General features: G+C 34.8%; 1 protein-coding gene across 1 annotated transcript; it reads left to right on the forward strand.

Moving 5' to 3' along the window:
* Positions 1–11657: 11657 nt before the first annotated feature.
* Positions 11658–14677, forward strand: LOC143070984 (uncharacterized). The gene is made up of 4 exons (XM_076245079.1): positions 11658–11905; positions 12699–12892; positions 13805–14003; positions 14461–14677. Exons 1-4 carry the CDS (start codon positions 11658–11660, stop codon positions 14675–14677), a joined length of 858 nt encoding a protein of 285 aa, XP_076101194.1.
* The last annotated feature ends 783 nt before the right edge of the window (positions 14678–15460 follow it).

Below are 15460 nucleotides of genomic sequence, written 5' to 3' on the forward strand. Positions count from 1 at the left end.
AAGGAGGTGAAAAATATAAATATTTGCATATTTTGAGTCTCGAGACCACGAACTCTCTCGTAACTTGACGTCCATTTGAAAGTGAAAGTTAAAATGCCGAAATCGATGGGTCACTGTAAAAACTGACTAATGATGAGAAAATTAAGGTTGGCAGGTAGGTGAAACTTACATAAATGAAGAGATAAATAAAAAATGAACAGAGTGATGCCCGATTTATATAAATCCAAGGCCGTCAGTCGGCACCAGAAGCGATGAAGCAGCGCATCTATTTTGGGTGGACAAATATCCACTTTTTGATATGGGACGAGCTCTGACGTCCCACGGCCCCAGCTTGTCTGGCAAAACAGCCGTTGGACGTCAGAGTAATCTCGGACTAAAGGAACATGTGTACTAAGTTTCAAGGTGATTGGACTTCAACTTCATCAAAAACTACCTTGACCAAAAACTTTTACCTGAAGCAGGACGAACGGACAGACGGACGAACGGACGTACAGACCAGAAAACATAGTGCCCCTCTACTATAGTAGGGGGGGGCATAAAAATAAATGTCTTAACTACACCTCATTGAATACAACAACACGAATGCAGTTTAGCCGTGCAGACTAGAAAACACAAAGTGATGCCGGGCGGAAAGGTGTACATAATATTCAATAAGATAAAATGATCAAGGCCTAACTTCTAAGTAACTTCTCAGCGATGTGCAATTGAGTCTGCCACGTATCCAACTTAAGCAGTATTTTTCTGCGTTAAATGCGACTGTGCCTCAACCCGCCCTTAAACATGTAAAGAATGTAAACCTAAGTATGTTTATATCACATCAAACTTCTTTGAGACTAGGTAAAGTACACTCTATAGCTATGGTAAAACCTATTGTTTTTGTTCTTGTACCGTTTGCCTGATCTAAAAATAGGTCCATACAAATATTGCTCAGAACTGGACTCAATTTATCAAATACTGAAATATTTAGATAATAAGTAGTGTGGACAAGCACCTGACCACCATTTGAAATAACTAATCTTTCCCCTAATTTATACTGATCCTAGTTTTATTTATTTAACCATCTCGTTTTCTCAGAATTCTGAATTTACTAACGAAGATTTGTCGTTATTAAAAAATATCTCACATGGTTCTGTGTGAAAATGTATTTTATTTCCATGTTCTATGATATTAATAACTGTCTCATTGGTGCAAATAATATGTCGCCAAATATCAACTGAACTTCTTCATTCTTTCAGGTGATTTACATAAAACTATAACGTTTTCTTTGCAGACGTGAACAGATAAATTATTGGTTAATAATTCAGTATTTTTCTTATCAGACTTTTCCTTTTGCGCTTACCAACCCTGTTTATAATGGTCTGACCTTCAATATCCTGATAAACCACACTCATAATAATTTCCGGGTTGATTCACCACAGGAATTTTAACTGTCTGTTGATTACCTAAGCTTAGTCGTAGTAGACTGTGGGGCACTGTAAGGAGCTGTCGATACTCTGATTCAGGCTCATTGCGTCTTTAATTCTGTGGTCGATGATCATGTTTATTGCTGCCTGCTCTGATATGGTAAGTGTTGAATGTCTGCGTCAAGAATGATTTTGAAACACAAAGAAAATTAAAACCCGCTTTCCCTCATTGACATAATAATACTTATTGACACAAACAAAATGATTTGCCCACGAAACCACGTGTACAATTACAGATAATAAACCACCAAAACATACCATTCCTACAAAACCTTACCGCCATTCTCCTAAACGCGGAAAAATAAATAAAGTAAAAGTTTATTGTCTCGTGGTTACCTATTGAAGTAAACAAAATAATAAACGTTAAAATACAAATCCGTAAGATTGCAGGAAAAAGATCAATCACAAAAATAACCTTATATTGCAGCTGATTTTTTACAAATTGTAGAATATGAATTCGTGATTCAAACATTCGTACCATTCTTCTTGCAGACGAAAACTCCCTTAAATGAGTGCTTCACATACAGGTGTAGGTGGAAAGGTCTTCTTGACTGTGTACAAACTCATGCTTGCATAAAGGGCTTAAATATAACGAAACAATCATTTTAAAATCATATTCAAGAAAAAGATATAATTATTAATAAGTCGTTGGAAAATATATTTTTAAGCGTTTCGCAGTATAGCGGAAAAATACTGTCTTAAAGTTTCTACAATGTTTTGTATGGGTCAATGATGCATGATTTGATAGGTCAGGTGACCTAATGTTTTGTTATGTTAATTTGTTTTTCGCGGGTTCGTGAACAAATTGTCTAGGTGGTCATTCTAGCCGTAGACATCGTACAGTTAAAATGTCGGAGCCGGTATAGCTAGATTCATTGATTAAACAACGTGTGCAAGAAGCTGTTTCAACCGCATATAATGATATTGTACAACACATGGACAGGATTATCAAAAGCAGTTTTGACGCTTTCCGAAAGCCGACTAACGAAAATCAACGACAGTTGTCAGAAACACAACTTGCCAAGATTGAAGAGATGAATTCGGACAATTACGTGTTTAAGAGAAAGGGGAATTTAGAACAATTTAAAGTTAATTCCAAAGTTGCCAACAAGATGAAGGAAGCTAGATGTTTTCTGAGGGAAGACCCGGAGCAAACCGAACAGACCCAAAAGGCAGCACAAAGTATCAGTGGAGGTTTGGATATATTACGTCATAGACAAAAAATAGTTAAATTGGCAGACCAATCCGAGAGTGGCTGGAAAACAGTGACAGAATATGAAACTCATAGTCTGGCCGACGACTCTGAAGTTGAAAAACGAATCAACAGAGCCGAAAACAAAGCTGCACGTAAAATCAAGAACGAGAAACAAAGTAAACAGCAAAGATCAACCCCTTACAGTACCTCTCAATCGTCGAGATTTAATTCCAACGCACCTAGAAATAATGTTCCAGTTCAACGCCCAGGGAAATGTTATGGGTGTGATATTCCCGGACACTGGAGGGTCGACCATCAAACTGGTGCTTTTGGTGCAACAATGCAAAGAAACAAGATTGACAAGATAAGGAAAAAAATGTAAATAGTTTTGATAAAACTGTAGAAAACTTTGATAGTTTTGACAAAAGCACAATTGCAAAAGATACGCATTCACAATTCGTCAAGCTTGATAACACATTTAAAAGTACAGTTACAAAGGTGGACTCTAACGATTCAGCGGTAAACAGTTTACGCAACGCGTACACTTATTGGCAAAGTATTAATGCAAACGACTATATTCTTAGTATCATTAGAGATGGTTACAGAATTCCGTTTTATACAGAACCTGAAAGCTGTAGTTTCAGGAACAATAAGACAGCATTTGATAATGCAGAGTTTGTTGAATCCGAGATCACTAAGTTAATTGGTCGGGGTTGTATATCTCAAGTACCCGAGTTACCTATAGTAGTCAATCCTTTCGCAGTTGCGAGGAATAAAGAAAAAATCAGACTTGTTCTTGACTGCAGGCATATAAACCCCCACTTACACAAATTTAGGTTCAAATATGAAGATGCTGTTGAAGCTAGTCATATGTTCGAAAAGGGGGACTATCTATTTACATACGATCTTCGATCAGCATATCATCATATTGAAATATTCGACGATCACAAAACGTACTTAGGTTTCAGTTGGTTTCATGAACATGAAAAAGTAACAAAATGCTACGTTTTTAACGTATTACCTTTTGGTATAAGTACAGCAGGATACATATTTACCCAGGTTGTTAGATGCATTGTAAAATATTAAAGAGATCAAGGATTACAGATTATAATGTATCTTGATGATCGCATAGGTGGGGCAAGTGAAATTAGTAAGGCTAATTTATGTAGCTTAACCGTACGTTATGCTTAAGATCGGCTGGTTTTTTAATTGCCGAAGAAAAGTGTAGTTGGGAACCAAGTCAATCAGTTACTTGGCTAGGTTTGGTGTGGGACATGAAAGAAAGGTGAAATAAAAGGTTTTTAGCGTCCATTATTGGACAGATTATTTCTATGCAAGGGGCAATGGGCCTAATAGTACGGTTGCGTACAAGGAGTATGTACGATTGCTTATTGTATAGAGCAAGTTGGAACGCTCCTGTGCTTTTGTATAGCAAAGCATTAGATGAAATTGTTTTCTGGAAGGAAAACGTAGCCATACTGAATGGCAGAGATTTGAGTATAGGGGAACAGTACTCTTGCATTGTTTATAGTGATGCCTCCGGTATAGGTTTTGGAGGGTATGCTGTAAGTATCAGTGATACTGAAGTTATGAGTAGTTGGAATTTTGTAGAAAGATTGTTAAGCTCCACATGGAGAGAGTTAGAAGCGGTATATAGAGTTTTGTTGTCATTACTAGTAACATTACAATGTGCCGGAAACTTTTAAATGGTATACTGATAATCAAAATATTGTTTACATTATTAAGCAAGGTAGTAGAATGGGCGATCTACAATACATCGCAATCAAGATAGCCAATGTATGTAAGATTAAGAATATTGTATTGTTACCACAGTGGGTAACAAGAGACGAAAACGTTAAGGCTGATCAGATCAGCAAAAGTGTAGACTGTGATGACTGGGGGAATAGACCCAGATTTGTATTCAGTTTTAGATAATTTGTGGGGTCCTCATACGGTAGATCGATTTGCGTCAGATTATAATACAAAATGTTTGGTCTTCAACTCTAAGCACTGGTGTCCTAATACTTCAGGTATTAATGCTTTCGATTAACAATTGGAAAAGCGAAATCAATTGGATTGTATCACCACCTTCACTTGTTTCCAAATGTATTCAAAACTGAAGCAAGAAAAATCTATCGGTACACTAATTGTTCCATATTGGACGTCAGCTCCTTTTTGGACAATTTTAAACGTTGGTATTGAAGGTTCACCAGAATTTGCGAGTTTTGTAGGAGACAGCAGATTGTTGTCATCAAGTGTAGTTATGAGAGGAAGAGGAAGGAACGGATTATTCGGAAAGACAGATACAAATTTCACTTTGTTGGTACTTAAAATTAGATTTTAGATATTTATTATTGTATTTGTGTTTTAGGGATCGGGTTAAAATGTACCATTCAGAAAGAGATTTCACAGTGTGGAGCGATTTCAGAAAATTTCACTCAACTTGATGGGAAAATGGAAGTATTATTGTTACATTCACATAGCACCAATAGCAAATATTTTTATTCTTTTAAACGTTGGGGACAGTTTATATCTAATGAAGGAGGAAAATCTATTCCCGCTTCTCCAATTCACGTTGCGTTATACTTAACTCATTTACTGGATAAAGGCTCGTCTAAAAGTGTAGTGCAATCTGCCGTTTACGGGATCAAGTGGGCGCATAACATTCAAGTAATTCAAGATCCGACAACACATTCTTTCGTTGTGAATTTAATAGAAGCCGCAAAACGATAACAACACAAACCGAAAGTGAAAAAAATCACATTACCGTAGATGTTTTGATAAATTGATGTTCTAAGTACAAATATTGTAATGATTTACTTGTTATACGGGATTTAACTATGATTATTTTATGTTTTGCTGGTTTTCTTCGTTATGATGAAGTAAGCGCTATTCGTTGTAAGGATAAAGTTTTCAAAGATGATCATTTTTCAATCAAGATATTTAAGAGTAAAACTGATCAATAAAGATTAGGTAACGAATTTGTCATTTGTAAAGAAGAGTCAATTGCCTATCCATATTTATTATTGAAAAAGTTTTTTTTTTTTTTTTTTTTTTCAATATTTTCAGTATTTCAGTATTTTCAATAAGCTATGATTAATTTTGAATTAGATAATTTTTTATTTAGACCAATTTTCAGATCAAAACAAGTTTTTTCATAAATATATAAAAATAAACGGTTAACTATACTACAGCTAGAGAATGTATAGTTTCTAGGTTAAAAAGAATTTGTCCTGATCTAAACATTGGTTTGCATTCTTTGAGAGCAGGTGGGGCTACTGCAACTGCCAATTCAGATGTAAACGAACGTTGTTGGAAACTGCTAAAGATGGTTACGTGGCTGATTTACCTGATCATCGGCTTCAGGTTACGAAAAAAATTGGCTTGTGAATGTTTAGGGTTTGACTTTTATTTTTTATTATGATTTATGATTTGATTAGTATCTTGCATTGTATTCATATTGCATTTCTCACGCCCGTTCTTTGTTTTTCTAGTCTGTCTGCACGGCAAATGCATATTTTAGTTGGGTCTAATTTAGTTGGCCAAAATTATTGTGAAGTTAGGTCGGACAAAAAGCTGCCAAAAAGTTAAAGAAAAAAATACACTCACTGTAAAGTGTGTGTGTAAATCCAAAAATGCCATACACGGATTACAAACACGAGAATATGGAAACAGTTTGATACATTCACAGCTTTATACTCTTGTGAAATATGGGGTCTACAACAAATTTTGAAACAGATATACAAATTGCTAGAAGTATACAATGCATAGAGAAATACTCACCAACTGACTAAATAGCATTACATCCAGTTTTATTGTTATACTTTATAGTTTCTATTTCAAAACAAGTGTAAATTGTGTCTTTTTACTATTTTTTTTATTCGAGTGTCACTGGTGAGTCTTTTGCAGACAACACGTGCGTCTGTCGCAAATACAGAATTCCAATCCTGGTATTCACGATAAGTTTATTGTAGATATCCATTGTTACGAATAACAATGGATTTGGACAAAAGGGTATGGCGAAAGGGGTTTCTTGAAACCACTCCTTCTACATCCCGAAATTAGAGTCCATTGTTATTCATAGCAAGATACATTGTGTAATATAACAGCATGAACAGAAGAGATTACTAATAGTGTTCACTACAAGTTGTATCAAGAGATTTAAAAGAAAACATATTTCATGAAATTCCTATAGCTATTAATGACTAAACAAAATAATTTAGATACCCCCTTGCTTAAAGCTAAAATTGTAATCCCATGTGGAAAATACTTAAAGAACATTTATGTAGAGAACTCATATTTTAATTATACATTAAAACATAAATGTATTAAATTAAATTGAGAAAGGAAATGGGAAATGTGTCAAAGCGACAACAACTCGACCATAGAGTAGACAACAGCCGAAGGCCACCAATGGGTATTCAATGTAGCGACAAACTTCCGCACCCGGAGGGGTCCTTTAGCTTGCCCCTTAAAAAATATGTATACTAGTACAGTGATAATGGACGTCATACTAAACTCCGAATTATACACAAGAAACTAAAATTAAAAATCATACAGGACTAACAAAGGCCAGAGGCTCCTGTCTTGGGACAGGTACACAATTGCGGCGGGGTAAAACATGTTAATGAGATCTCAACTCTCCCCCTTTACCTCTAGCCAATGTAGAAAAGTAATGCATAACAATACGCACATTAAAATTCAGTTCAAGAGAAGTCCGAGTCCGATGTCAGAAGATGTAACTAAAGAAAATAAATAAAATGACAATAATACATTAATAACAACAGACTTCTAGCAGTTAACTGTCATGCCCACTCCAGACCTCAATTAAACTTATTGAAAGATTATGTTTTCATCATATGCATATCAGGCAAAATCCCTCCGGTAGGGGTTTAGTATCATACTATCATAAAATATATGAAAAGAATGTCATGCCAACAACTGTTTTTTAAATACATGTGTATAGTTCCAATGCAAAGACCCTATAAGTGAATCAATATTAAAGCCAAAATATCCACTCTTTAATGACCTGACAACAGTATCGTAACCATATCCCTTCTTAATAAGTCTGTTTAAAGGATTTGTAAGCTTTTGAGGTGAATACTGATATGTTTGTGCTTTGTAAAGAATATTACCATAAAAGATTGGATGTGAAATACCTGAACGTATAAGATGATTGCATGTGGAGTTATTTTTACGAATTATTTCCTTATACTGATGATAAAATTTAGTAAATGTTTCGACTAGTTTGTGATATTGATATCCTTTGTTTAATAATTTTTCAGTAATACATAAATTTCTCTCGCTAAGATCTAATACGTTGTTACATACACGAGCGAATCGTACAAGTTGATATATATAAACACCATAAGATGGTGACAAGGGAACGTCACCATCTAAAAATGGATAATTAACGATAGGAAATGAAAAATCATCTCTTTTATCATAAATTTTTGTATTTAGCTTCCCGTTAATGGTATAGATATCAAGATCGAGGAAAGGGCAGTGGTCATTGTTAGTTTTAGCTTTATTTTAAGTTAGTTCAACAGGATAGATTTCTTTAGTATACATACTGAAGTCTTCATTATTGAGAGCCAATAAATCATCCAAATATTTAAAAGTATTGTTAATTTTTGTGTGTCAAATGTTGTTTCGATGGGTCTTTGCTAATTTTAGTCATAAATTGTAACTCATAACAATACAAAACTAGGTCCGCAATAAGTGGTGCACAGTTAGTCTCCACTGGAATTCCAATAACTTGACGATATACGGAATCTCCAAAGCGAACAAAAACGTTATCAAATAAAAATTCAAGCGCATATATAGTATCAAAGCATGTCCATTTGACATAGTTCTTTTGGTTAATGCTACCAAAAAATGACCTAAAAGAGTTTGAACATATGTACTCGCATTCTGTTTTTTTAAATGTCCAGTTAATTAGGGATGTGATTTTTTTCTTAATAAAAAAAAGAGTCCAAAGTATTCATTTGGACTAAGCCTGAATCATAAAATAGATATTATTGCTTGGATTGTTGAAGACAAATGATGGCATCCTGAAGGGTCCGATCCAGCCAATTTAAATGGGGAGGTAAATCCTAAATAAAAAAGGGGGGGGGGGTTCCAACTATATGTCCTCCTTCAAAAACATTGATAATTGAATAAGGGTATTCCGACCATCAAAACCGCTAAAAAGATGAAAGACGTCAGATATCTAGTAACCGAAACACAAGGCAACAATATATGAAAAAGGTGCGGGGATTCCGACATATGCAATATGTAATTTTTTATGTTAAGCGTGTGTGTTCTTCGGGTTTATAATCCAGACACACCTATCCCTCAGTATGTTCGAATATGAATGTTAGTTTAATTGAGAAGGGGTGCTTGTCCGATAAAACCGTTGAATGTAAAATGATTTATGATTTCCTTCGTTAAACTGAAACAAGTTAGTACTTCTGTCTCTTCAAAATTTCCAAATTCAAAGTTTGGGTTAAAATGTTGTCCGTCTTATATCCGTCTATATTGAAAACTGCATACAAGGATATTAATGTATTTTTTTTTGTGTAATAAGAATGCACGATACGGCCAATCTTGTCCTGCTGGTCCATATCAGCACAAGCATTTAACAGGAATATGCTAAACGTATTCTTTTAGAGGACCAAACAAGAATTTGAATCTTTGAAGTATTTAAATGAAATTTCTCCAGTTTCCACGAGGTATTCGTATGCATATTCGATTCTACCACACCTTGCATTTCGTAACTGATCTCTGAATGTATAGCTTCATAATGCATAAAACCCCAGAGTGTGATGATCTCTTGGGACAAGTCATTTTATTTGTAGAAATGATACCTAATTGCATTGTCTGTTTACTTTCGGGGTAATCTTTTTCATCTAAGAAAGATTTTTTTCCAGTTCGGATAACAAAGCTGTGGTTGACATTTAGAATACAACATTGAAATCATAACGCTACTTTTACTTTTTATTGTGTGTAAAACCCCATCCAGTCTGTACGATACAACACAAAATAAACATACTGTGCATCTCTAAATAAGAAACACTGACGCTATATCTAAATAACGCAACGTTATCATTTAAAATAAAAAGTATACAAAACTTCAGTTTGATGTAGGAGACGACGAATGTATATTAACAGCGCAAATTATTTTAATTTTGATCTAATTGAAACTACTCGTATCATCTTTGATTTCTATGCCATTGACAAATACTCTCTATATACTTCATATCTAATTCAAGCAAACGAACAAACACATTAACTACTATTTTATATATAAAGTTCAAATACAATTATATGTAAAATATCCTTCAAAATCTTTATTCTGTCAAGTTTCTTACGTCTGTTTTCGATCTTTTCTATTAGCTTTATCTTATTATCTTACATATAAAAGCGAACACGGACAGTGTTCGCTATATGCATATTCGATCAATCAAAACACAGGGGCGCTGTTATCTTTATTTTTATGTTTTACCTTTACAAAATATGACTTGGATGGAGATTTCTCCCATTGGCACACATGCCACAACTTCTTATACCTGTTTAATATTGCTACTGTAATAATAATCCATAATGGAATGATCAATAAGAAATATAACAGAACACTTTATTGTTTTATTAATAAAATATAAATTATGTATTACATGGTAAGATAAAATAACATGAGAAAATTTTGTATGCTTGTGATGACTATCAGCGTAGGAAATGTTTTGTATTTTCAGTGTTTAAAATGTAGGCTATTGCTGAATTCATTGGAACAGGGTGTTTTGTTTTCAATAATCATTCTTTTTTTTCCTTACATATTTTCTAACGAAGAAATTTTGGGACTTCATAATTAAAGTTCGATTTGATAATAATCATTTAAAAAGAGAATAATCCGAATCTTAAGAAAAAAGGACGTAAGGAGTAAATAGCTAAGTTGTTTAAATGAGTTCGCTAAGTCGTTTTAACGTCCATATTATGGAAGCGCATATGGTACACCCCTTATAAAGTTATTTTGTTGGAAATAAGTCGGAATTATTAGTTATGTTGTGTGTTTTAAGCTGGAATCAAATCATCATGTTGAGTAAACTTGTCGGAATGATGAAAAAAAATGCATTACAATGTCGACTTGCTAGCATAAATGTAATGACAAAGTAATAAGAAGTCGACATGTTGAATTCAACTTGTTAACTGATTAAGTTGACAACTTGCATATTTGATGATAAGGTAAAACCACGTGTCCATTTTGGAAAAAAACATAGGTCTATTTTTGAACCGATGTCCATATCAGTCGTTTTTTCAATGTGTTTCGGATGTTTGAAGCTATCCCTTGAGTTCAAATTCAAATTAAATTTCGAGTTGATGTTCAAAGCTATTTGGTATGAAAATGTGGAATAGCAGTAAAATATCAGAACATATATATAAAATTTACTAAAACATTAACAATGTTTTGGATATATGGGGGGGGGGGTATACCCTCACCACTCGGTCCTGTTCCTAGCTAGTATCTATGTAAAATCACAGTTAATTATATACAAAGGAAGCGCACGGAATGGGATCCGACAGTTATAAGTAAAAGTATGTAAAGGAACAAAACCTTTACCGCACTGGTAGTAAGCTATGAAAAAATTCGAAATATCATGTAAAACAACTCAAACGAGAAACCTAACAATCTGAATGACGAAGTCGCTAACGCCACTGTTAAATAAAGTAAGAAGATGTGGTATGATTGCTAATGAGACAACTGGGGTCTGTTGTTCAACTTGTCGTTATTTTAACGATTGATTAAATTTAACGAGTCATTAAATCTTTTAACCAGTCGTTACATAACGAGTCGTTTATTTTCTGTTGTTCAACAATATTTAACGTGTCGATTAAATAATCAATGAATTAAAATTTAATCAACTGATTAATCAATGCGTTAAAATTTAATCAACTGATTAATCAAGTGATTAAATAAAACCAACCCATCATGCATTGTTCTGGAGCATCCTGTCTGTACAACAATGGCTGAATCTACTGAACAAAACCCAACTAAACTTAAAAGACTGAAGAAGACCAACTTCACTGTGGCAGAGGAAGACCTGATCCAGCAACTAGTAGAGAAACACTCTGGTGTAATTAATGGAAAACTTACTAATACAGTGACCAACCAGTTGAAGAAGAAGGTATGGGATGACATAGTCATAAAAGTCAATTATCTTGGAGTTGCCATCCGTACAGCCACAGAAGTTACTGTCATGTCAACACCGAAGTGCTGATGAGTCTTGTGTGGACGAGGCGCGCTTCTGGCGTGCTGGATTGTAGTCCTTGTACCTTTGATAATTATTTACACCACTGGGTCGATGCCTCTGCTGGTGGACGTTTCGTCCCCGAGGGTATCACCAGCCCAGTAGTCAGCACTTCGGTGTTGACATGAATATCAATTATGTGGTCATTTTTATAAATTTCCTGTTTACAAGACTTTTGAGTTTTTCGAAAGACTAAGGATTTTCTTATCCCAGGCATAGATTACCTTAGCCGTATTTGGCACAACTTATTTGAAATTTTGGATCGTCAATGCTCTTCAACTTTGTATTTGTTTGGGTTATAACTATTTTGATGTGGGCGTCACTGATGAGTCTTGTGTGGACGAGGCGCGCGTCTGGCGTGCTGGATTGTAGTCCTTGTACCTTTGATAATTATTTACACCACTGGGTCGATGCCTCTGCTGGTGGACGTTTCGTCCCCGAGGGTATCACCAGCCCAGTAGTCAGCACTTCGGTGTTGACATGAATATCAATTATGTGGTCATTTTTATAAATTTCCTGTTTACAAGACTTTTGAGTTTTTCGAAAGACTAAGGATTTTCTTATCCCAGGCATAGATTACCTTAGCCGTATTTGGCACAACTTATTTGGAATTTTGGATCGTCAATGCTCTTCAACTTTGTATTTGTTTGGGTTATAACTATTTTGATGTGGGCGTCACTGATGAGTCTTGTGTGGACGAGGCGCGCGTCTGGCGTGCTGGATTGTAGTCCTTGTACCTTTGATAATTATTATTAGGAACAAGTGGAGGAATACCACAAGAGTGGCCAAGGCTGTGTACACAACTCACAGGAGTGAGTTGTTCAAAACTGGGGGAGGACCAGCTCCAAAACAACCTAGCTCTGCAGTAGGAAAAGTTATCCATCTTATGAAGGACACCACCAGCTTCAGGGGGATTCAGGGTGGACTTGAAACTGAATCATTCCAGACAAGTAAGTAAATATTTTTTAACACTTTGAAATAAATCCCCAAATGTATTTTCCCCTTAATTAGAACTTCTCAAGGCTCTACCCTTCTTATTGAACTTTGTAAAAAGTAACTTGATCAGTTTCACTTAACATGTTTTTATTTATCATATAAAAACAAACATTTTTTGGCTAAATTTTGTTTTGAAGGTTCTTTTTATTGTTATTGTTAATTTTCAATGAAATTAACACAAATATTTGTATCCTTTTTAATACCGGGATACATAGTTTCCTTTCTTAAATTTTGGTAAAAGTTTCGTCTGCTCCGCCGTCACAACAAGTAGGGGTATTCCCAACTGATATCACGTGACTGATAACAATTTATTTTAACCAATATTTTCGATCATTAAATGATTGCCAACGTGTTTCTTGTTGGTTTGAAGGTTTTCCACTTGATATACTATTGAAAGATTGCATTTGCTTAAACTGATAACAGTTTTAAAGTATTATTTTCAACATTAGTTCACAAGTGGCTGCAGGTGCCCGCCAAGTCGTCTTTAAACTGGTATCTGTTGATTGATTAAAGGGAACCGCAATAGCTAATTTCGACCGAAAACCAGTCATGATTTATAATATTAAAACAGATACGGACTGGTTGTCATAAATCCGGAATAAAGTTGATCAATTTGTTGTTGCAGACTGAACCTAGACAGGAACACATATTAGTTTATAGCTGAGACCCTTGATAATCTGAAAAGGGTTGAAATAGGGTCTTAATTAGTCTTGTGCAATATTTTTATCTTGAAATTTAAAGTAATTGTATCTGAATTTAATTGAATGATGATAGTATGCCTTTTCAATTGCCCCCCCCCTTTTTAGAATTAATAAAATATACCCAAACACAGTATCAACGAATAATTTTGTTCTCATTTATTACAGATCAACCATCTATCAATGCCACTTTGCCGGAAGAAGATGCCAGCCAGGATTTGTATGAATCTGCAGCATCTCTGATAAGGGACAGTCCACCCCCCTCCAGTCCACCAAGTCCGTCTCTGCTTTCAGGATATGACCCCATCCTGACACAAACAGTCGTTCCACATATTCAAGAACAAACAGATAGGACAGATAAGCAGAAGTAAGTTGTAAATGTAAAAAAAAGAAGATGTGGTATAATTGCCAATGAGACAGCTCCCCACAAGAGACCAGAAATTAACAACTGAAGGTCACCGTAAGCCACCTTCAACAAAAACGATTTTTAGTTCATAAGTAGAATGAATATTTTCCCGAAATTTTAGATTTAAAAAAAATTATTTTTCTACCGTACTATGGGGATGTATACAAGAACTCTTTGAAAATGTGTTGTGGAAACAGGTTCCGCTAGATTATTTGGTCAATACTTCAAGTTTTCTTTTTTTACATTTTCATATATTTTTCTGACAGTTTCCCCCCACCTATTCACATATTTCAAGCCGGAAAACGTGACATATTCTGACTGGTTATTTGATGGAACTATGACGTTGAATCGATCAATAAAAAGAGATGTAAAATTAATCGATCTTTTACAGAATTCATTATGTTTTTATTATTTGTAGGACAGTGAGAACACCTTTGAAAAAGGTAACAGTGCAGGATATTCACGACATGAAGTATCGTGCACTGCAAGGTAAACTAGAAATCCAAGAGAAGCAGAAAGTGCATATGGACTTGGAGAGGAACAAACTGGAACTACAAATTGAGCTGTTGCAGAAGTTAGTGGGTGGCAATTCTGAACCAGTTACACTCTCTCAGGCACTTGCCTCTATGTATTAAATGTATTAAATTCATTGTTATATTGTTGATTTGTATTTCAGAAATTACTATGAGGCCAACACATTCATTTAATTTTGTGTGCACACTCCTATGTAAAAGAAAATAGACCAGTAATTACAATTAAGCCACATATTGCACCTCCATCATTCAAAAAATAATAAGTGATACATGAATCAAAAAATTTTTAATGACCTTGCTTGGCTATACAGTCCTTGCACTGTCGGCCATGGCTTGTGCCTTTTTTGGGCATTTAAATAATAATTTTTTTTCCATATGGTAATTGATATAATCAATTGGCAATCATACCACATATTCTTATTCTTGTACTGAAAAACAGTTTCCTGGCTACTGGGTTTTTGATTTCATATGCGACTAACTGCTCACCATTTACTATACCAGTATTGAAGTCGCGAAAATGCACACTTCCTCTCTCAACACATTGTCAAACTGATCATACAAAGATTTGTTACTATTTTCAAATTTCCTCATTTTTTTAATGAAAGACAATTTATGAAAATATGGAAAAATAAAAACATGCAATTTATTAGGCAAAAAAAGTGGTAGCAAAATGGTCCCGTATGCCTTTTCCGTCCTGTGGACCATTATAGGGTGGCATCTGAGGTTGATTGTCAATCAATTGTTCTTCTGCAACTTCAGATTCATTCCTCATGATGGCAATATTGTGCAGAATACCACAAGCAATGATGATTCTGGAAGCTTTATCAGGTTTCATTCGGATCTGGAATACAATTTAAACACGTTTATTTTAAAGTGTGACAGAAT

This window comes from Mytilus galloprovincialis, chromosome 4 (genome assembly GCF_965363235.1).
Source record: "Mytilus galloprovincialis chromosome 4, xbMytGall1.hap1.1, whole genome shotgun sequence".
Classification (NCBI taxonomy): Eukaryota; Metazoa; Mollusca; class Bivalvia; order Mytilida; family Mytilidae; genus Mytilus; species Mytilus galloprovincialis.